This window comes from Salmo trutta, chromosome 17, assembly GCF_901001165.1.
Source record: "Salmo trutta chromosome 17, fSalTru1.1, whole genome shotgun sequence".
In the NCBI taxonomy this organism is placed as follows: domain Eukaryota; kingdom Metazoa; phylum Chordata; class Actinopteri; order Salmoniformes; family Salmonidae; genus Salmo; species Salmo trutta.
In genome coordinates, this window is record NC_042973.1 from 3,671,093 (window position 1) to 3,696,131 (window position 25,039).

Consider the following 25,039-nt stretch of genomic DNA (forward strand, 5'->3'; position numbering starts at 1 on the left):
AGAGAGAGGGAGAGAGGGAGAGAGAGAGGGAGAGAGAAAGGGAGAGAGAGGGAAAGAGAGTGAGAGAGAGAGGGAGAGAGAAAGGTAGAGAGAGGGAGAGAGAGGGAGAGAACGGGAGAGAGAGGTAGAGAGAGGGAGAGAGAGGTAGAAAGAGGCAGGGAGAGGGAGAGAGAGGTAGAGAGAGCGAGGTAGTGGTAGAGAGAGGTAGAGAGAGAGGGAGAGAAAGGGGAGAGAGAGAGAGAGAGAGAGAGAGAGAGAGAGAGGGAGAGAGAGAGGGAGAGAGAGGTAGAGAGAGGGAGAGAGAGGTAGAAAGAGGTAGAGAGAGGTAGAGAGAGGGAGAGAGAGAGAGCGGTAGAAAGAGGTAGAGAGAGGGGGAGAGAGAGGGAGAGAGAGGTAGAGAAAGATAGAGGTAGAGAGAGGGAGAGGAGGTGCTGGTGTTGGTGGTGCAGAAGATAATACCCAAGATATAACCCAGAAAGCAAGCATGTAGCGGACGCCGCAAGGCTGCGTTTGACCACCGCTGACATGCTAGCAACAAGCCACCGTAGCAGTTTACCTCTGCTTAGTTCATGGTGATGATTCTGACACGCGAGCCGATAGCTTCAGTATGGTGAACACATCATCCTGAATGTGGCAGAACGTTCAACCACGAGAAGAACTCTCTTGACTCACCTTCTCCAGAGTCTTCCTGAGTGAAGCCTTGTCTTTCCTCAGACGGGCCAGCAAGTTCTCCAGCTCTGCCCGCTCTCCCTCCATCTTTTTCAGGGTGCTGTGGAGGCCAGACAGCCTCTCCTGGAGCTCCTCCCTGTCCTTCTGCTGTAGCGTAGAGCTCTCCTGGGCAGCGAGCTCTGCAGACTCCTGCCTTTGCTTCACGGTCTGTATGAGGAACAGTCAAAACGGCAAAATTTTACAGTGTCCCTATATGTCATTATTAACATGTGTCCCTCTGGCCACCAGCCCCCCCCCCTCCTCATCTCCTTCAGAGTCCTCTGGCCACCAGCCCCCCCCCCCCCCCCATCTCCTTCAGAGTCCTCTGGCCACCAGCCCCCCCCCCCCCCCATCTCCTTCAGAGTCCTCTGGCCACCAGCCCCCCCCCCCATCAGAGTCCTCTGGCCACCAGCCCCCCCCCCCCCATCTCCTTCAGAGTCCTCTGGCCACCAGCCCCCCCCCCCCCCCATCAGAGTCCTCTGGCTACTAGCCCCCCTTACCTCCTTCAGAGTCCTCTGGCCACCAGCCCCCCCCCCCATCTCCTTCAGAGTCCTCTGGCCACCAGCCCCCCCCCCCCCATCTCCTTCAGAGTCCTCTGGCCACCACCCCCCCCCCCCCATCTCCTTCAGAGTCCTCTGGCCACCACCCCCCCCCCCCATCAGAGTCCTCTGACCACCAGCCCCCCCCCCCCATCAGAGTCCTCTGACCACCAGCCCCCCCCCCCCATCACAGTCCTCTGGCCACCAGCCCCCCCCCCCATCAGAGTCCTCTGACCACCAGCCCCCCCCCCCATCAGAGTCCTCTGACCACCAGCCCCCCCCCCCCCCATCACAGTCCTCTGGCCACCAGCCCCCCCCCCCCATCACAGTCCTCTGACCACCAGCCCCCCCCCCCATCAGAGTCCTCTGACCACCAGCCCCCCCCCCCATCACAGTCCTCTGGCCACCAGCCCCCCCCCCCCCCCCCCATCACAGTCCTCTGGCCACCAGCCCCCCCCCCCCCATCACAGTCCTCTGGCCACCAGCCCCCCCCCCCCATCACAGTCCTCTGGCCACCAGCCCCCCCCCCCCCCCCCCATCACAGTCTCTGGCCACCAGCCCCCCCCCCCATCACAGTCCTCTGGCCACCAGCCCCCCCATCACAGTCCTCTGGCCACCAGCCCCCCCCCCCCCCCCCATCACAGTCCTCTGGCCACCAGCCCCCCCCCCCCCCCCCCATCACAGTCCTCTGGCCACCAGCCCCCCCCCCCATCACAGTCCTCTGGCCACCAGTCCCCCTCCTTACCTTCTTCAGAGTCCAGGTCTGTTTCTCCAGCTCTGAGGCCCGTAGTTCAGTGTCCTCCTGGGTCCTCTGGAGGTTCTGGACCCTCTCAGTCAGGGAATGGTTCTGTCTCTTACTGTCAGACAGGGCTTCACGCAGCTTATCAACACACTCCTATAGGAACACACACACACACACACTATCAGACAGGGCTTCACGCAGCTTATCAACACACTCCTATTGGAACACACACACACACACACACACACACACACACACACACACTGTCAGACAGGGCTTCACGCAGCTTATCAACACACTCCTATTGGAACACACACACACACACACACACACACTATCAGACAGGGCTTCACGCAGCTTATCAACACACTCCTATAGGAACACACACACACACACACACACACACACACACACACACACACACACACACACACACTATCAGACAGGGCTTCACGCAGCTTATCAACACACTCCTATAGGAACACACACACACACACACACACACACACACACACACACACACACACACACACACACACACACACACACACACACACACTGTCAGACAGGGCTTCACGCAGCTTATCAACACACTCCTATAGGAACACACACACACACACACACACACACACACACACACACACTGTCAGACAGGGCTTCACGCAGCTTATCAACACACTCCTATTGGAACACACACACACACACACACACTATCAGACAGGGCTTCACGCAGCTTATCAACACACTCCTATAGGAACACACACACACACACACACACACACACACACTATCAGACAGGGCTTCACGCAGCTTATCAACACACTCCTATAGGAACACACACACACACACACACACACACACACACACACTATCAGACAGGGCTTCACGCAGCTTATCAACACACTCCTATAGGAACACACACACACACACACACACACACACACACACTCAGACAGGGCTTCATGCAGCTTATCAACATGCTCCTATAGGAACACACACACACACACACACACACACAGTATCAGACAGGACTTCATGCAGCTTATCAACACACTCCTATAGGAACACACACACACACACACACACACACACACACACACACTATTAGACAGGGCCTCATGCAGAATATCCAGCCAGTTAAAAACTACATTCCAGAGACTTTCCAAAACTCCAGGTGTGAGGATTCCTAGTGTAGCTTACTGCTCGCAAATCCCAGAAATGCTGAGAACCAGGGAATTTGTGGAAAGTTTCAGTATTTGTGCAACCCGATGCTGAACATTGTTGGGAATGATCCTGTATGTGGTGAAGTATTGGTTAGTTGAATGGTAAATGTATGTGGATGGAAACGTCTCAATTCAATCACTTTTCTATGATATACAGTACCAGTCAAAAGTTTGGGACACACCTACTCATTCCAGGGTTTTTCTTTATTTTTTACTATTTTCTACATTGTGGATTAATAGTGAAGACATCAAAACTATGAAATAACAAATATGTAATCATGTAGTAACCAAAAAAAAAGAGGTAAACAAATCAAAATATAGTTTAGATTTGAGATTTTTTTTTAAAGTAGCCACCCTTTGCCTTGATGACAGCTTTGCGTCGTGCCTAAGAACAAGCCCTTAGCCATATTGGCCATATACCACCCCCCCCCCCCCCCCCCCCCCCGGCCTTATTACTTAAATATATACAGAATATACTCATATCCTCTGCCTATAATACCTACATTGTCACGGGCGTCGTAGGGATTAGACCAGCATGCAGCGGGAATGTGTATGCTCATCTTCTTTTATTCGGCAGAAAGAAGGAAAAACGAAACACACGTATACAAAAACCAACAACGATAACAGTCTTGTCAGACACACAGCTAAACAATTAACAACTACACACAAAATCCCATAGAAAAAAATCACCCCTCTTAAATAGGACCTTCAATTAGAAGCAACTAGGAGCAGCTGCTTCCAATTGAAGGTCAACCCCAATTAACTAAACATAGAAATAGACATACTAGAACATAACCCAACAAACCCCGAAACACTCTAAACAAACACCCCCCTGCCACGTCCTGACCAAACTACAATAACAAATAACCCCTTTACTGGTCAGGACGTGACATATATTTAATGTATGTAGTTCTGTCCTTGAGCTGTTCTTGTCTAATGATGTTCTGTGTTATATTATTCTGTATTATGTTTCATGTTTTGTGTGGAACCCCAGGAAGAGTAGCTGCTGCTTTTGCAACAGCTAATGGGGATCCTAATAAAATACCAAATACTATAATATTTTAAAAACAAAAAACTAAGTTTTAAGAAAGAATAGGCATTGGTCTGAAGCTGAAAAATAAAAGGAAATTCACATGAGCACGTAGTTAAGCTGCAAATGACACAGAACAGAGTGGCACGTCTTGCTCTTCATTGTAATCAGAGGCCTGATATGTTCCTACTGTGGTGTGAAAAGGTAGTGTAATGGGATAATGTTCCACTGTGGTGTGAAAAGGTAGCGTAATGGAATAATGTCCCCACTCTGGTGTGAAAAGGTAGCGTAATGGGATAATGTCCTACTGTGGTGTGAAAAGGTAGCGTAATGGGATAATGTTCCACTGTGGTGTGAAAAGGTAGCGTAATGGGATAATGTCCTACTGTGGTGTGAAAAGGTAGCGTAATGGAATAATGTCCTACTGTGGTGTGAAAAGGTAGCGTAATGGGATAATGTCCTACTGTGGTGTGAAAAGGTAGCGTAATGGGATAATGTCCCACTGTGGTGTGAAAAGGTAGCGTAATGGGATAATGTCCCACTGTGGTGTGAAAAGGTAGCGTAATGGGATAATGTCCCCACTGTGGTGTGAAAAGGTAGCGTAATGGGATAATGTTCCCACTGTGGTGTGAAAAGGTAGCGTAATGGGATAATGTCCTACTGTGGTGTGAAAAGGTAGCGTAATGGGATAATGTCCCACTGTGGTGTGAAAAGGTAGCGTAATGGGATAATGTCCCACTGTGGTGTGAAAAGGTAGCGTAATGGGATAATGTCCCACTGTGGTGTGAAAAGGTAGCGTAATGGGATAATGTTCCACTGTGGTGTGAAAAGGTAGCGTAATGGGATAATGTCCCACTGTGGTGTGAAAAGGTAGCGTAATGGGATAATGTCCCACTGTGGTGTGAAAAGGTAGCGTAATGGGATAATGTCCCACTGTGGTGTGAAAAGGTAGCGTAATGGGATAATGTTCCTATTGTGGTGTGAAAAGGTAGCGTAATGGGATAATGTTCCTACTGTGGTGTGAAAAGGTAGCGTAATGGGATAATGTTCCCACTGTGGTGTGAAAAGGTAGCGTAATGGGATAATGTCTTACTGTGGTGTGAAAAGGTAGCGTAATGGGATAATGTCCCACTGTGGTGTGAAAAGGTAGCGTAATGGGATAATGTTCCTACTGTGGTGTGAAAAGGTAGCGTAATGGAATAATGTCCTACTGTGGTGTGAAAAGGTAGCGTAATGGGATAATGTCCCACTGTGGTGTGAAAAGGTAGCGTAATGGGATAATGTCCCACTGTGGTGTGAAAAGGTAGCGTAATGGGATAATGTTCCTACTGTGGTGTGAAAAGGTAGTGTAATGGGATAATGTTCCACTGTGGTGTGAAAAGGTAGCGTAATGGAATAATGTCCCCACTCTGTTGTGAAAAGGTAGCGTAATGGGATAATGTCCTACTGTGGTGTGAAAAGGTAGCGTAATGGGATAATGTTCAACTGTGGTGTGAAAAGGTAGCGTAATGGGATAATGTCCCACTGTGGTGTGAAAAGGTAGCGTAATGGGATAATGTCCCCACTGTGGTGTGAAAAGGTAGCGTAATGGGATAATGTTCCCACTGTGGTGTGAAAAGGTAGCGTAATGGGATAATGTCCTACTGTGGTGTGAAAAGGTAGCGTAATGGGATAATGTCCTACTGTGGTGTGAAAAGGTAGCGTAATGGGATAATGTCCCACTGTGGTGTGAAAAGGTAGCGTAATGGGATAATGTTCCACTGTGGTGTGAAAAGGTAGCGTAATGGGATAATGTCCCACTGTGGTGTGAAAAGGTAGCGTAATGGGATAATGTTCCCACTGTGGTGTGAAAAGGTAGCGTAATGGGATAATGTTCCACTGTGGTGTGAAAAGGTAGCGTAATGGGATAATGTCCCACTGTGGTGTGAAAAGGTAGCGTAATGGGATAATGTTCCTACTGTGGTGTGAAAAGGTAGCGTAATGGGATAATGTTCCCACTGTGGTGTGAAAAGGTAGCGTAATGGGATAATGTCTTACTGTGGTGTGAAAAGGTAGCGTAATGGGATAATGTCCCACTGTGGTGTGAAAAGGTAGCGTAATGGGATAATGTTCCTACTGTGGTGTATGAAGAATCCAATACTTCAACTTGTATGCGATACAAATCACATCATTGTGGAAGCACCTCCTCTAAGAGGTGTTGGTAGAACATGGGTGGAATAGGCATTGTATACCTTATTTCCTTTATTTTTCGGCTTCAGACTAACATTTTTAATTTATTATGTAACATTATTATAAAGTTTAACACACGCTCTCCTTGTGAACCCTCTGAATGTTGTTAATTTTATTTACATTTATTTACATTTTATTAACATTTATGTACATTTATTTACATTATTGATAAGATCCCAGCTCATAATCCTACTGATCATTGCTTAAAGCAAATTGGTAAGAGCAAGGAAACAAAGACTGAAGCAAATATTTACTATGCGATTACACAATGTAACTGGCTAGATGACTACAGGAGACATTACACAATGTAACTGGCTAGATGACTAAAGCAGCGCAATATATGGATGAGCTGTTCACAATGGAAGGGTTCTGGAATATTCTCCCTTGTCAAGACGAGATGTGACCGTGAGCACGCCATAGTCATCCACCTCGGTGGGAACGACTTTGAACATACAAAGGGGGACATCCCTGGTGCATCAGAAGACAGCTGATTTGGAAGCAGTCATCCAAATGTTTCCCGGGGCAACGGTGATCTGCTCTGACATCACACAGTGGGAGGACATCAACAAGCCCATAGAGATGGTCCAGGGGGAGGACATCATCAAGCCCATAGAGATGGTCCAGAGGGAGGAGTACATCAACAAGCCCATAGAGATGGTCCAGTGGGAGGACATCAACAAGCCCATAGAGATGGTCCTAGTGGGAGGACATCAACAAGCCCATAGAGATGGTCCAGTGGGAGGACATCAACAAGCCCATAGAGATGGTCCAGAGGGAGGACATCAACAAGCCCATAGAGATGGTCCAGTGGGAGGACATCAACAAGCCCATAGAGATGGTCCTAGTGGGAGGACATCAACAAGCCCATAGAGATGGTCCACTGGGAGGACATTAACAAGCCCATAGAGATGGTCCAGAGGGAGGACATCAACAAGCCCATAGAGACGGTCCAGCGCTCTGTCAACCAGCTGGTGTTTGCATTTCAGGCACATGCCCACAATCCGCCACTCTGCCATAAATCAGTGTGTCAAAGCTTGAGGATGAGTTGGTTGAATCAGCTGTGTAGCGTTTCCTTTTCGCTTCACCGCATGCTGCTGCAGACGTGGTCAACCTGGTCTCATAGCAACCAGGTCTCAAAGCAACCTGGTCTCATAGCAAACTGGTCTCAAAGCAACCTGGTCTCATAGCAACCTGGTCTCATATCAACCTGGTCTCATAGCAACCTGGTCTCAAAGCAACCTGGTCTCAAAGCAACCTGGTCTCATAGCATTTTGTATTATTCTGTACATAGATCAAAAATACTCAATTTAGCATGATATGTTACGTTTCGTATGGCATGTATTAATTTCTGGATGTCGATCACCCAGTTTGCATGATATGTTATGAATTACAATTAGTAAATGATGTTATGAATTTGCATTAACCTATATGATATGTTACGAATTCCAATTTGTTGTAACCAACATTAGCTAGGTGTCTAACGCTAATGTCAGCTAGGTAGCTAACGTTAGCTAGGCTAGGGGTTAGGGTTGGGAGTGAGGTTAAAGGGTTAAGTTTAGGAGTTATATGTTAAAGGGTTTTAAAGGTAGGGCTAGGGGAAGGGTTAGCTAACATGCTAAGTAGTTAAAAAGTAGCAGGTAGTTGAAACGTTGGTAATGCTAAGTTGTCTACGATGAGATTCGAACACTCAACTTTTGGGTTGCTAGACATTTTGCGTTATACACCCATCCTTCCACCCCGACCAACAACCCTCGTTTTTGCCTTAAAAATAAAATGTTCCTTATTTCTGAAGTAAATCTATTTGTAATGTAAATTGCGTGTTATAGAAAGGTCCAGATTATTGTTTGTTGTTGATTTGGTTTGTTTTTGAGGAACTTCAACCAGCCGTGATTCACTTCCTCATTGCTCGTTGTACAGTATCACGCAACAGACAAAATTAAGCTCTAAAAACACCTAAATACATTCTTTTAGGAATTTAGTTTTTTTGTTTTTTTTTGTCATTTTAGCAGACGCTCTTATCCAGAGCGACTTACAGTAGTGAATGCATACATTTCATGCATTTTTTCCCCCATACTGGTCCCCCGTGGGAATCGAACCCATAACCCTGGCATTGCAAACACCATGCTCTACCAACTGAGCCACACGGGACCAGTTGGCTAACACTCTGATAGTATAGTGATGTAGGTCAAGGACATTCGCTAGTTTATTTGTGCTCATTTGCATCAGCACATATGATGACTTCAGCTTTATGCTTTAAAAAAAAGTATCTGAGAAAATATAGCCTGCCAGCTTTGCTCGCATGCTGGTTAACTACCTAGCCAACGTTAGCTCTCATCTGACTGGTATAACGTTACGTTAGCTAGCTAGCTATCTAACTACTCAAAACAAAACCGCATTGATTGGCTAGCTACATTTATTTGCCTGTTAGTTTTTTAAATTTATTTTTATATTTCACCTTTATTTAACCAGGTAGGCTAGTTGAGAACAAGTCCTCATTTGCAACTGCGACCTGGCCAAGATAAAGCAAAGCAGTTTGACACATACAACAACACAGAGTTACACATGGAATAAACAAACATACAATCAATAATACAGTAGAAAAATCTATATACAGCATGTACAACTGAGGTAGGATAAGAGAGGTAAGGCAATAAATAGGCCATGGTGGCGAAGTAATTACAATATAGCAATTAAACACTGGAAAGGTAGACTGTGCAGAAGATGAATGTGCAAGTAGAGATACTGGGGTGCAAAGGAGCAAGAAAAATAAATAAATACAGTATGGGGATGAGGTAGATTGGATGGGCTGTTTACAGATGGGCTATGTACAGGTGCAGTGATCTGTGAGCTGATCTGACAGCTGGTGCTTAAAGCTAGTGAGGGAGGTAAGAGTCTCCAGTTTTAGAGATTTTTGTAGTTTGTTCCAGTCATTGCAGCAGAGAACTGGAAGGAAAGGCGGCCGAAGGAGGAATTGGCTTTGGGGGTGATCAGTGAGATATACCTGCCGGACCGCGTGCTACGGGTGGGTGCTGCTATGGTGACCAGTGAGCTGAGATAAGGCGGGGCTTTAGCTAGCTAATTTTAAGCTGACTGGTGTTAGCTAGCTACGGAGGCTAGCTGCTGGACTTTGTACAGGCAAGCTAGCGTTAGCTATGTAACGTTAACAAGTTAGCTACCTAGCGAATCAAAAATATCTGTTTGCATTTAATGATTAACCACAGCTTGAATAACAACACATAGCTAGCAATATACAGAGGCTTAGGTTTGTTCCACTTCTTATGACTGGCAGCATGGTGCAGTCATCATGGGTTGTTTTCGAACTCTGGAGTTTCGGCTAAAAAAGCATTGTCAGAAATGCTACAAAATGGTAGCTTATCATTGGTTCTTAACGGACAGAAATTAGAATGTGAGAGTGATAAATTATGCATTTAATAAAAACTACAAACTTAGTCAATACTGTATTTTTTTGGACTGTATAGTCTCTTTTTAATCCGACCTCTAGGATTTGAACTAAATTGGCGCGAGAAATATATCGCTAACGACCCTGCTAAAAAAGAAAAGAGGCAGAGACTTTTCAGTTTGTAGCTTTTTATTGGCTGACAGAAACCTGAGCAAAATAAAATAGATTTATACAGAGAGTTGCAGTGTTTTTGTTTGCACAGCATATTTGAAGCAGCAGCCCTCAACCTAGGTCTTTAAGGCTCTCCTGAGGAACTTAGGGAAAATTAATGAGCTCATTGCGCCATCAAATGGGACCGAGTCCCAAATGGCACCATTATGCCCTACACAGTGCACTACTTTTGACCAGAGCCCAATGGGGCTATATAGGGACATAGGGTATCAATTGTGACGAAGCCCCTGATCCTTCAGGTCCTTAAGGGCAGCAAAGGTAAATAAAATAAAAACTTGAAACTGAAAAAGTTTCCATCCTGTAGCTGAACTGTAAATGAAACAACAGTAATGGAGGTTTTAAAGATTATTTCATTTTATTTTCATGAAGTTTATATTAGAAACGCCTCGTTTGGTGGGGTTGGAAAACATATACGTAATGTATAACGTGTATACACTAAGTTTCAATGATGTGATTTTTTTTTAAACCCTTTCCAGGAATATTCATTTGGAGTTCAAATCAGTCATTTAAAAGAGGGCATCCAAACCATGCACAGACTATACCTGCAGGCGGGTCCCAAATGGCACTGAATATTTAGTGCACTACTATATAGGGGATAGGGTGCAGGACCCTGGCACTGGTCAATGCACTATATAGGACCGTGAAATTCAACTCTGGACCTCGAAGCCAGTTCCACTGTGTTTTTTAATTGTTTCCTTGTAATCAGGGACTGACTTAGATTAATTATCAATTAACAATTAACAATTAATTACCAGGTAGAATAGAAAACCAGCAGGCTCCGGAACTCGTTTGGTAAGAGTTGAACACTGATATAGGGAATAATAGGGGGTGCCATGTGGGGCTCATACTGTCCCTACCTGCATGATCCTTCGGTCCTGGTCTGAGACGGTAAGAGCCATCTGTAGCTGGGTGGTCTGCTCCCGCATGGCTTCTACAGTGGCACTACTGTCACTGAGAGAGGTGGACAACCCCTGGTGCTGCTCTCTCAGCTGGCCCTCCTGGATAGAGTGAAGGAGGAAGGGAGGGAGGGAGGGTGGGTGGAATGAGGGAGGGAGGGAGGGGTGGGTGGATGGGTGGATAGATGGATGGGTGTGTGGATGGATGGAGGGATGAAGGGAGTAGAGGGGTGGATGGAATGAGGGAGGGAGGGGTGGAGGGAGGGTGGGCAGGAGGGATTGGTGGGTGGGTGGGTGGGTAGGTGGGTGGATGGGTGGAGGGATGAAGGGAGTGGATGGGGTGGGTGGATTAATTTATTAACTACCAAGAATAACACAATAAAGTAAATTATTTATTTCCACAGTGGTGCCTTTCCTGCAGTCAAACGACCAAAGCGCCCTCTAGTGGTCTCATGGGTGGAATGTTATTACAATTTTTAATCGTTTTTATGTCAAAATATTTTTTTTATATTTCAGTCTTCTGTGATACTGTCTTCTGTACTATATCTGACATGGTACAGGTGTCTTCTTTTAAGCCCATAACCATTTGTGTGAGGTGTATACTTTGGCTTCAAAGTAGATTTGTTTAAGATTACCCAGAAACACTCTGTGTGACCCTGATTTAGAATGTTATAATGCTCAGTCCTTAAAGGGGACATTATCAGAAGCAGAACATATGCATGGTCCAGTACAGTAAATACCTGGAGCTCAGCCCAGGCCAGGGCCGTAGCCAGCCGCTCCTCGTTCACCCTCAGCCCAGCCGCCCGGTCCTCAGTCACACCCAGCTCTCTCCTCAGCTCTGCTAGCCTTTTCATTGGATTTATTTGACGATTTAAAAAACACAATTCAACAACCCATTTGGATACAATGCATTTAAAATGATTGAGGATAACAAAAAAAAAACATTTAACGTAGATTTCCCCCTAAATAAACAGACCCAAAAGTAATATATTTTTCATTTGATGGCCATATAAACAATTAGTAATAATGCTGGATAGTTTTAGAAAGTTCTGGAACTCAACTTTCTCATACAAATAGTTATAAATTGCTGAGGTATACTCACTTTTGAGGACATAAGCTCAAGTACATAGTACAAATATTATGAAAATATTACATATTATATATGATGTACTTCCTATTTAACAAAAGTGGAGGGGAAAAGGGCTTGAAATAACTAAAATGCTTTCTAAGTATAGTAACAATCAAAACAACTTATTATAATAATTTACTTTTCTGTAAAATAAATATGAACCACCTTAGTGACAAACTTTTCTGCTAAACGTCCTCTGAAAGACGCAGAAACACCATTCGAATGTATGCAGGACTCGTCCGTCTTTGACCAAGACAAAGTGGTCTCGTTTCAAATCTACATTTTTTTTTTATTTTACTTTTTTTCATGTTGAGAGCTCTAAATCCATCTGAGAACATCACAGTGAGATGAAACTACTATTGTTGCATTTGCTAGACTCTCTCGTTTCATATATGCTCACAGGCACAGGAAATCCTTCCTTTGTCTGGATAGGCCAGAAAATCTGACATGTCGCTTCCTATGCAAATTAACGATTTCCTGTGTCTGTGAATCTCACAGCTGTGCTTGCAATAGTGTATATGAATGGGGTCAACCAGCGCTTTTAGGGAGTGTAAAGCAATTGATGTTGCGCCATTCACAGAGCGTGTTGTACACAAAAATATCAGCAGGAACTGGTTCAGAACCGCTCAAAGTCCCCTAACGTTTAACGGACTTAACGTTTAAGAGGATTTATTATTTCCATTGTGGTCCTCTTGTTTTGGCTGACAGGATAAGGCTTCCCTGATAGTGATAACTATCACATAACAATAATATAAACACCGGGATTATAAATACAGGAAAACAATTACCTCTCCCCCAGGGCTGCCACCTCTCCTTCCAGCTCGGCTGCCCTCCGCTGTGACCGCTGCAGCTCTCCCTCTAGGGTCCTCTGGGTGAGCTCCAGACGAGATGCCCGGCCTTCCGCTGTCTCCAGGGCCTCCTTCAGCCTCTGACGCTCCCCCTCACAGCGAGCCTCCCCAGCCTGGGAACGATCCAGCTTTTCCTGGAAATCAGCCAGTCAGTCAGCCAGCCAGTCAGCCAGCCAGTCAGCCAGTCAGCCAGTCAGCCAGCCAGTCAGCCAGCCAGTCAGCCAGTCAGTCAGTCAGCCAGCCAGTCAGCCAGCCAGTCAGCCAGCCAGCCAGTCAGCCAGCCAGTCAGCCAGCCAGCCAGCCAGCCAGCCAGCCAGTCAGCCAGCCAGTCAGCCAGCCAGCCAGTCAGCCAGCCAGTCAGCCAGCCAGCCAGCCAGCCAGTCAGCCAGTCAGCCAGCCAGTCAGCCAGCCAGCCAGTCAGTCAGCCAGCCAGTCAGTCAGTCAGCCAGCCAGCCAGCCAGCCAGTCAGCCAGCCAGCCAGTCAGCCAGCCAGTCAGCCAGCCAGCCAGTCAGCCAGCCAGCCAGCCAGTCAGCCAGCCAGTCAGCCAGCCAGCCAGTCAGCCAATCAGTCAGTCAGCCAATCAGTCAGTCAGCCAGTCAGTCAGTTAGTCAGTCAGTCAATAGTCAGTCAGTCAATAGTCAGTCAGTCAATAGTCAGTCAGTCAATAGTCAGTCAGTCAGTCAGCCATTCAATCAAATCACAAAGTCAGTCAATCAATCAACCAATCAATGAAATGTAACATTTGTCAAGTTGTGTCCCCAGATCCCCATCCATGCTCAGTCAATAAATATGAAAGTGGATCGGCGTTAGGTTGGATCACTCTCAGCCCGGTTAGTTAACAGTACCTGCAGTGTCCTACTATTAGTTTCAGCGGTCTGCAGTCTGGTCTTGAGTTGAACTACTTCCTCTGCCAGACTTCTCCTGTCCCTGTCCCCTCGCCGTGTCACTTCCTCCTGCAGAGAGAGGGTGGTCTGAGCCCCGTACAGCTGCTCCGACACCTCTCTCTTCCCTGGAAAACACACAGACAGAGAGATCTGAGTCCCATACAGCATCTCTCTTCCCTGGACAACACACAGACAGAGAGATCTGAGTCCCGTACAGACTCTTCCTTCCCTGGAAAACACACAGACAGAGAGATCTGAGTCCCGTACAGACTCTCCCTTCCCTGGAAAACACACAGAGACGACCCACAACACAATACAAATAAAGTCTCCTTTTTACAATTTCTGAGCATCTATTTAGATACTCCCATGCCCGTTGGTTTGCTCATGGATTTCAGTTTGTATTGACCGCTATGTGAATGGAAATAAACTTCAACTTGAACTGAAACACAGTACTATCCGGTCCTCAAAATGTGTACCGTATCAGGCCTTGCTCTCTCACCCTCCTCCAGGCCCTTCAGGGCTTTGGTCAACTGTTGCAGCCTAGTGCCTGACTTGTCCTGGCTGGTCTGTAACTCGGCCACCTGCCGGGTTAGACTGGTCACTTGTGCCTTAGCTTCATCCTGCAGGGGAGAGGAACCCACCCTCAGTCACTCACAACAACATGATAACGAAGTAGATTCAAAAAGCAGCCTATGGTTCTACGAAAGCATTTACAGAAAATTATTCATGCGATTAATATTGAGATGATTTGACTGTTTTATGTGGAAAAAAATTGGTCAAATTTGCTATCCTCGCATAATATGCAGGGATTGTTGATTTAGCTATAAATAATAAAAAATTGCAATTGCAGAATCCTGGAGGGACTGGACAATACTCTATCAGTACTGAGGACTGACATGCATCTTCTGTGTTAACTCCTGCTTTAATAAAGGTACTGAGTGACGCTGCAGCTACCCTGTGTTTCTTTGTGTCTTTGAGTTCCTGGTGGAAGTCCCTGAGGGCGCCCTGCACCGCGTCCACATCCAGCTCCCCCTCATCACTACAGGATGGGAAGGACACAGGACCTCCCGGGGATGTGCTGATTTCACCTATTACAGTTTGAGATGCACACCAGCTCACTGAGACACTGACTTAAAAAACAATTATTTTTTTTTACATTATTATTTTATGTTATGTTAGCTTAACACCAGAATCACTGTCATTATCAGTCATTACAAAGAGTGGTGGTCCGTTCTACAGCATTTGTGAGTGATCATCATACCTTTCACAGGTGAGCGACTTCTCCAGGGTGAAGGGCTGCGTCCTCTGGACCCAGGGGTCTGTGAACGTCCGTTACGGCCTATCCCGAGGGTTCGTCTCAGGGCAGAGGTCAGCCTGACCAGCCTGTGCTCCAGCTCCCTGCGTTGGGCTTCGCCGTGTCCTAGCTGCTCCTCCAGCCCCTGAGCACGGCCCTCTGCCAGGCTAACGCGCAGGGTGAGCTCCCTGACCTGGGGAAGGGTTGGGAACCGCGAGGGCTCTGTGGTTAGCGTTGGAGGTCACACAACAAAGTGTTGCATTGTGGTTGTTGGAGATCAGTTGCTGTGGGTTGATGGGCGAGACCAGAGAACTAGTATAGACCAGAGAACTAGTAGAGACCAGAGAACTAGTAGAGACCAGAGAACTAGTATAGACCAGAGAACTAGTATAGAGAACTAGTATAGACCAGAGAACTAGTATAGAGAACTAGTATAGACCAGAGAACTAGTATAGACCAGAGAACTAGCATAGACCAGAGAACTAGTATAGACCAGAGAACTAGCATAGAGAACTAGCATAGACCAGAGAACTAGTATAGAGAACTAGTATAGACCAGAGAACTAGTATAGAGAACTAGCATAGACCAGAGAACTAGTATAGAGAACTAGATTAGACCAGAGAACTAGTATAGACCAGAGAACTAGCATAGACCAGAGAACTAGTATAGAGAACTAGTATAGACCAGAGAACTAGTATAGACCAGAGAACTAGTATAGACCAGAGAACTAGTATAGACCAGAGAACTAGTATAGAGAACTAGTATAGACCAGAGAACTAGTATAGACCAGATAACTAGTATTGAGAACTAGTATAGACCAGAGAACTAGTAGAGACCAGAGAACTAGTATAGACCAGAGAACTAGTATAGACCAGAGAACTAGTATAGAGAACTAGTATAGACCAGAGAACTAGTAGAGACAAGAGAACTAGTATAGACCAGAGAACTAGTAGAGACCAGAGAACTAGTATAGACCAGAGAACTAGTATAGAGAACTAGTATAGAGAACTAGTATAGACCAGAGAACTAGTATAGACCAGAGAACTAGTAGAGACCAGAGAACTAGTATAGACCAGAGAACTAGTAGAGACCAGAGAACTAGTATAGAGAACTAGTATAGACCAGAGAACTAGTATAGACCAGAGAACTAGTAGAGACCAGAGAACTAGCATAGACCAGAGAACTAGCATAGACCAGAGAACTAGTATAGACCAGAGAACTAGCATAGACCAGAGAACTAGCATAGACCAGAGAACTAGTATAGACCAGAGAACTAGTATAGACCAGAGAACTAGCATAGACCAGAGAACTAGTATAGACCAGAGAACTAGTAGAGACCAGAGAACTAGCATAGACCAGAGAACTAGTATAGACCAGAGAACTAGTATAGACCAGAGAACTAGTAGAGACCAGAGAACTAGTATAGAGAACTAGTATAGACCAGAGAACTAGTATAGACCAGAGAACTAGTATAGACCAGAGAACTAGTATAGAGAACTAGTATAGACCAGAGAACTAGCATAGACCAGAGAACTAGTATAGACCAAGAGAACTAGTATAGACCAGAGAACTAGTATAGACCAGAGAACTAGTATAGAGAACTAGTATAGACCAGAGAACTAGTATAGAACAGAGAACTAGTATAGACCAGAGAACTAGTAGAGACCAGAGAACTAGTATAGACCAGAGAACTAGCATAGAGAACTAGTATAGACCAGAGAACTAGCATAGAGAACTAGTATAGACCAGAGAACTAGTATAGACCAGAGAACTAGTATAGACCAGAGAACTAGTATAGACCAGATAACTAGTAGAGACCAGAGAACTAGTAGAGACCAGAGAACTAGCATAGACCAGAGAACTAGTATAGAGAACTAGTATAGACCAGAGAACTAGTATAGACCAGAGAACTAGTATAGACCAGAGAACTAGCATAGAGAACTAGTATAGACCAGAGAACTAGTAGAGACCAGAGAACTAGTATAGACCAGAGAACTAGTATAGACCAGAGAACTAGTAGAGACCAGAGAACTAGTATAGACCAGAGAACTAGTAGAGACCAGAGAACTAGTATAGAGAACTAGTATAGACCAGAGAACTAGTATAGACCAGAGAACTAGTAGAGACCAGAGAACTAGTAGAGACCAGAGAACTAGCATAGACCAGAGAACTAGCATAGACCAGAGAACTAGTATAGACCAGAGAACTAGCATAGACCAGAGAACTAGCATAGACCAGAGAACTAGTATAGACCAGAGAACTAGTATAGACCAGAGAACTAGCATAGACCAGAGAACTAGTATAGACCAGAAGACTAGTAGAGACCAGAGAACTAGCATAGACCAGAGAACTAGTATAGACCAGAGAACTAGTATAGACCAGAGAACTAGTAGAGACCAGAGAACTAGTATAGAGAACTAGTATAGACCAGAGAACTAGTATAGACCAGAGAACTAGTATAGACCAGAGAACTAGTATAGAGAACTAGTATAGACCAGAGAACTAGCATAGACCAGAGAACTAGTATAGACCAGAGAACTAGTATAGACCAGAGAACTAGTATAGACCAGAGAACTAGTATAGAGAACTAGTATAGACCAGAGAACTAGTATAGAACAGAGAACTAGTATAGACCAGAGAACTAGTAGAGACCAGAGAACTAGTATAGACCAGAGAACTAGCATAGAGAACTAGTATAGACCAGAGAACTAGCATAGAGAACTAGTATAGACCAGAGAACTAGTATAGACCAGAGAACTAGTATAGACCAGAGAACTAGTATAGACCAGATAACTAGTAGAGACCAGAGAACTAGTAGAGACCAGAGAACTAGCATAGACCAGAGAACTAGTATAGAGAACTAGTATAGACCAGAGAACTAGTATAGACCAGAGAACTAGTATAGACCAGAGAACTAGCATAGAGAACTAGTATAGACCAGAGAACTAGTAGAGACCAGAGAACTAGTATAGACCAGAGAACTAGTATAGACCAGAGAACTAGTAGAGACCAGAGAACTAGTATAGACCAGAGAACTAGCATAGAGAACTAGTATAGACCAGAGAACTAGCATAGAGAACTAGTAGAGACCAGAGAACTAGTAGAGACCAGAGAACTAGCATAGACCAGAGAACTAGTATAGAGAACTAGTATAGACCAGAGAACTAGTATAGACCAGAGAACTAGTATAGACCAGAGAACTAGCATAGAGAACTAGTATAGACCAGAGAACTAGTAGAGACCAGAGAACTAGTATAGACCAGAGAACTAGTATAGACCAGAGAACTAGTAGAGACCAGAGAACTAGTATAGACCAGAGAACTAGCATAGAGAACTAGTATAGACCAGAGAACTAGCATAGAGAACTAGTAGAGACCTGAGAACTAGTAGAGACCAGAGAACTAGTATAGACCAGAGAACTAGCATAGACCAGAGAACTAGTAGAGACCAGAGAACTAGTATAGACCAGAGAACTAGTAGAGACCAGAGAACTAGTATAGAGAACTAGTATAGACCAGAGAACTAGCATAGACCAGAGAACTAGTAGAGACCAGAGAACTAGTATAGGACAGAGAACTAGTATAGACCAAAGAACTAGCATAGAGAACTAGTATAGACCAGAGAACTAGCATAGAGAACTAGTAGAGACCAGAGAACTAGCATAGAGAACTAGTAGAGACCAGAGAACTAGCATAGAGAACTAGCATAGAGAACTAGTAGAGACCAGAGAACTAGCATAGAGAACTAGCATAGAGAACTAGTAGAGAGCATAGAACTAGCATAGAGAACTAGTAGAGACCAGAGAACTAGCATAGAGAACTAGCTTAGAGAACTAGTAGAGACCAGAGAACTAGCATAGAGAACTAGCATAGAGAACTAGTAGAGACCAGAGAACTAGCATAGAGAACTAGCATAGAGAACTAGTAGAGACCAGAGAACTAGCATAGAGAACTAGCATAGAGAACTAGTATAGACCAGAGAACTAGTATAGACCAGAGAACTAGTATAGAGAACTAGTATAGACCAGAGAACTAGTATAGAGAACTAGTATAGACCAGAGAACTAGTATAGACCAGAGAACTAGCATAGACCAGAGAACTAGTATAGACCAGAGAACTAGCATAGAGAACTAGCATAGACCAGAGAACTAGTATAGAGAACTAGTATAGACCAGAGAACTAGTATAGAGAACTTGCATAGACCAGAGAACTAGTATAGAGAACTAGATTAGACCAGAGAACTAGTATAGACCAGAGAACTAGCATAGACCAGAGAACTAGTATAGAGAACTAGTATAGACCAGAGAACTAGTATAGACCAGAGAACTAGTAGAGACCAGAGAACTAGTATAGACCAGAGAACTAGTATAGAGAACTAGTATAGACCAGAGAACTAGTATAGACCAGAGAACTAGTAGAGACCAGAGAACTAGTATAGACCAGAGAACTAGTATAGACCAGAGAACTAGTATAGAGAACTAGTATAGACCAGAGAACTAGTATAGACCAGAGAACTAGTAGAGACCAGAGAACTAGTATAGACCAGAGAACTAGTAGAGACCAGAGAACTAGTATAGACCAGAGAACTAGTATAGAGAACTAGTATAGAGAACTAGTATAGACCAGAGAACTAGTATAGACCAGAGAACTAGTAGAGACCAGAGAACTAGTATAGACCAGAGAACTAGTAGAGACCAGAGAACTAGTATAGAGAACTAGTATAGACCAGAGAACTAGTATAGACCAGAGAACTAGTAGAGACCAGAGAACTAGTAGAGACCAGAGAACTAGCATAGACCAGAGAACTAGTATAGACCAGAGAACTAGCATAGACCAGAGAACTAGCATAGACCAGAGAACTAGTATAGACCAGAGAACTAGTATAGACCAGAGAACTAGCATAGACCAGAGAACTAGTATAGACCAGAGAACTAGTAGAGACCAGAGAACTAGTATAGACCAGAGAACTAGTATAGACCAGAGAACTAGTAGAGACCAGAGAACTAGTATAGAGAACTAGTATAGACCAGAGAACTAGTATAGACCAGAGAACTAGTATAGAGAACTAGTATAGACCAGAGAACTAGCATAGACCAGAGAACTAGTATAGACCAGAGAACTAGTATAGACCAGAGAACTAGTATAGAGAACTAGTATAGACCAGAGAACTAGTATAGACCAGAGAACTAGTATAGACCAGAGAACTAGTAGAGACCAGAGAACTAGTATAGACCAGAGAACTAGCATAGAGAACTAGTATAGACCAGAGAACTAGCATAGAGAACTAGTATAGACCAGAGAACTAGTATAGACCAGAGAACTAGTATAGACCAGATAACTAGTAGAGACCAGAGAACTAGTAGAGACCAGAGAACTAGCATAGACCAGAGAACTAGTATAGAGAACTAGTATAGACCAGAGAACTAGTATAGACCAGAGAACTAGTATAGACCAGAGAACTAGCATAGAGAACTAGTATAGACCAGAGAACTAGTAGAGACCAGAGAACTAGTATAGACCAGAGAACTAGTATAGACCAGAGAACTAGTAGAGACCAGAGAACTAGTATAGACCAGAGAACTAGTATAGACCAGAGAACTAGTATAGAGAACTAGTATAGACCAGAGAACTAGTATAGAGAACTAGTATAGACCAGAGAACTAGTATAGACCAGAGAACTAGCATAGACCAGAGAACTAGTATAGACCAGAGAACTAGCATAGAGAACTAGCATAGACCAGAGAACTAGTATAGAGAACTAGTATAGACCAGAGAACTAGTATAGAGAACTAGCATAGACCAGAGAACTAGTATAGAGAACTAGATTAGACCAGAGAACTAGTATAGACCAGAGAACTAGCATAGACCAGAGAACTAGTATAGAGAACTAGTATAGACCAGAGAACTAGTATAGACCAGAGAACTAGTAGAGACCAGAGAACTAGTATAGACCAGAGAACTAGTATAGAGAACTAGTATAGACCAGAGAACTAGTATAGACCAGATAACTAGTATTGAGAACTAGTATAGACCAGAGAACTAGTAGAGACCAGAGAACTAGTATAGACCAGAGAACTAGTATAGACCAGAGAACTAGTATAGAGAACTAGTATAGACCAGAGAACTAGTAGAGACAAGAGAACTAGTATAGACCAGAGAACTAGTAGAGACCAGAGAACTAGTATAGACCAGAGAACTAGTATAGAGAACTAGTATAGAGAACTAGTATAGACCAGAGAACTAGTATAGACCAGAGAACTAGTAGAGACCAGAGAACTAGTATAGACCAGAGAACTAGTAGAGACCAGAGAACTAGTATAGAGAACTAGTATAGACCAGAGAACTAGTATAGACCAGAGAACTAGTAGAGACCAGAGAACTAGCATAGACCAGAGAACTAGCATAGACCAGAGAACTAGTATAGACCAGAGAACTAGCATAGACCAGAGAACTAGCATAGACCAGAGAACTAGTATAGACCAGAGAACTAGTATAGACCAGAGAACTAGCATAGACCAGAGAACTAGTATAGACCAGAGAACTAGTAGAGACCAGAGAACTAGCATAGACCAGAGAACTAGTATAGACCAGAGAACTAGTATAGACCAGAGAACTAGTAGAGACCAGAGAACTAGTATAGAGAACTAGTATAGACCAGAGAACTAGTATAGACCAGAGAACTAGTATAGACCAGAGAACTAGTATAGAGAACTAGTATAGACCAGAGAACTAGCATAGACCAGAGAACTAGTATAGACCAGAGAACTAGTATAGACCAGAGAACTAGTATAGACCAGAGAACTAGTATAGAGAACTAGTATAGACCAGAGAACTAGTATAGAACAGAGAACTAGTATAGACCAGAGAACTAGTAGAGACCAGAGAACTAGTATAGACCAGAGAACTAGCATAGAGAACTAGTATAGACCAGAGAACTAGCATAGAGAACTAGTATAGACCAGAGAACTAGTATAGACCAGAGAACTAGTATAGACCAGAGAACTAGTATAGACCAGATAACTAGTAGAGACCAGAGAACTAGTAGAGACCAGAGAACTAGCATAGACCAGAGAACTAGTATAGAGAACTAGTATAGACCAGAGAACTAGTATAGACCAGAGAACTAGTATAGACCAGAGAACTAGCATAGAGAACTAGTATAGACCAGAGAACTAGTAGAGACCAGAGAACTAGTATAGACCAGAGAACTAGTATAGACCAGAGAACTAGTAGAGACCAGAGAACTAGTATAGACCAGAGAACTAGTAGAGACCAGAGAACTAGTATAGAGAACTAGTATAGACCAGAGAACTAGTATAGACCAGAGAACTAGTAGAGACCAGAGAACTAGTAGAGACCAGAGAACTAGCATAGACCAGAGAACTAGCATAGACCAGAGAACTAGTATAGACCAGAGAACTAGCATAGACCAGAGAACTAGCATAGACCAGAGAACTAGTATAGACCAGAGAACTAGTATAGACCAGAGAACTAGCATAGACCAGAGAACTAGTATAGACCAGAGAACTAGTAGAGACCAGAGAACTAGCATAGACCAGAGAACTAGTATAGACCAGAGAACTAGTATAGACCAGAGAACTAGTAGAGACCAGAGAACTAGTATAGAGAACTAGTATAGACCAGAGAACTAGTATAGACCAGAGAACTAGTATAGACCAGAGAACTAGTATAGAGAACTAGTATAGACCAGAGAACTAGCATAGACCAGAGAACTAGTATAGACCAGAGAACTAGTATAGACCAGAGAACTAGTATAGACCAGAGAACTAGTATAGAGAACTAGTATAGACCAGAGAACTAGTATAGAACAGAGAACTAGTATAGACCAGAGAACTAGTAGAGACCAGAGAACTAGTATAGACCAGAGAACTAGCATAGAGAACTAGTATAGACCAGAGAACTAGCATAGAGAACTAGTATAGACCAGAGAACTAGTATAGACCAGAGAACTAGTATAGACCAGAGAACTAGTATAGACCAGATAACTAGTAGAGACCAGAGAACTAGTAGAGACCAGAGAACTAGCATAGACCAGAGAACTAGTATAGAGAACTAGTATAGACCAGAGAACTAGTATAGACCAGAGAACTAGTATAGACCAGAGAACTAGCATAGAGAACTAGTATAGACCAGAGAACTAGTAGAGACCAGAGAACTAGTATAGACCAGAGAACTAGTATAGACCAGAGAACTAGTAGAGACCAGAGAACTAGTATAGACCAGAGAACTAGCATAGAGAACTAGTATAGACCAGAGAACTAGCATAGAGAACTAGTAGAGACCAGAGAACTAGTAGAGACCAGAGAACTAGCATAGACCAGAGAACTAGTATAGAGAACTAGTATAGACCAGAGAACTAGTATAGACCAGAGAACTAGTATAGACCAGAGAACTAGCATAGAGAACTAGTATAGACCAGAGAACTAGTAGAGACCAGAGAACTAGTATAGACCAGAGAACTAGTATAGACCAGAGAACTAGTAGAGACCAGAGAACTAGTATAGACCAGAGAACTAGCATAGAGAACTAGTATAGACCAGAGAACTAGCATAGAGAACTAGTAGAGACCTGAGAACTAGTAGAGACCAGAGAACTAGTATAGACCAGAGAACTAGCATAGACCAGAGAACTAGTAGAGACCAGAGAACTAGTATAGACCAGAGAACTAGTAGAGACCAGAGAACTAGTATAGAGAACTAGTATAGACCAGAGAACTAGCATAGACCAGAGAACTAGTAGAGACCAGAGAACTAGTATAGGACAGAGAACTAGTATAGACCAAAGAACTAGCATAGAGAACTAGTATAGACCAGAGAACTAGCATAGAGAACTAGTAGAGACCAGAGAACTAGCATAGAGAACTAGTAGAGACCAGAGAACTAGCATAGAGAACTAGCATAGAGAACTAGTAGAGACCAGAGAACTAGCATAGAGAACTAGCATAGAGAACTAGTAGAGAGCATAGAACTAGCATAGAGAACTAGTAGAGACCAGAGAACTAGCATAGAGAACTAGCTTAGAGAACTAGTAGAGACCAGAGAACTAGCATAGAGAACTAGCATAGAGAACTAGTAGAGACCAGAGAACTAGCATAGAGAACTAGCATAGAGAACTAGTAGAGACCAGAGAACTAGCATAGAGAACTAGCATAGAGAACTAGTATAGACCAGAGAACTAGTATAGACCAGAGAACTAGTATAGAGAACTAGTATAGACCAGAGAACTAGTATAGAGAACTAGTATAGACCAGAGAACTAGTATAGACCAGAGAACTAGCATAGACCAGAGAACTAGTATAGACCAGAGAACTAGCATAGAGAACTAGCATAGACCAGAGAACTAGTATAGAGAACTAGTATAGACCAGAGAACTAGTATAGAGAACTTGCATAGACCAGAGAACTAGTATAGAGAACTAGATTAGACCAGAGAACTAGTATAGACCAGAGAACTAGCATAGACCAGAGAACTAGTATAGAGAACTAGTATAGACCAGAGAACTAGTATAGACCAGAGAACTAGTAGAGACCAGAGAACTAGTATAGACCAGAGAACTAGTATAGAGAACTAGTATAGACCAGAGAACTAGTATAGACCAGAGAACTAGTAGAGACCAGAGAACTAGTATAGACCAGAGAACTAGTATAGACCAGAGAACTAGTATAGAGAACTAGTATAGACCAGAGAACTAGTATAGACCAGAGAACTAGTAGAGACCAGAGAACTAGTATAGACCAGAGAACTAGTAGAGACCAGAGAACTAGTATAGACCAGAGAACTAGTATAGAGAACTAGTATAGAGAACTAGTATAGACCAGAGAACTAGTATAGACCAGAGAACTAGTAGAGACCAGAGAACTAGTATA

At 43.9% G+C, this 25,039-nt stretch overlaps 1 protein-coding gene across 1 annotated transcript in view; it reads right to left on the reverse strand.

Moving 5' to 3' along the window:
- Positions 1-399: 399 nt before the first annotated feature.
- Positions 400-25,039, reverse strand: part of LOC115151463 (rootletin-like) — a 33,664-nt gene continuing 9,024 nt past the window's right edge. Inside the window, exons 4-12 of the mRNA XM_029695412.1 lie at positions 15,122-15,347; positions 14,815-14,948; positions 14,360-14,480; positions 13,822-13,985; positions 12,916-13,109; positions 11,739-11,844; positions 10,960-11,100; positions 1,993-2,142; positions 400-876 (exon numbers count right to left, since the gene is read on the reverse strand). Coding sequence (XP_029551272.1) covers positions 643-876; positions 1,993-2,142; positions 10,960-11,100; positions 11,739-11,844; positions 12,916-13,109; positions 13,822-13,985; positions 14,360-14,480; positions 14,815-14,948; positions 15,122-15,347 — 1,470 coding nt within the window. The 3' untranslated portion in view covers positions 400-642. The remainder of the gene's footprint in view (positions 877-1,992; positions 2,143-10,959; positions 11,101-11,738; positions 11,845-12,915; positions 13,110-13,821; positions 13,986-14,359; positions 14,481-14,814; positions 14,949-15,121; positions 15,348-25,039) is intronic.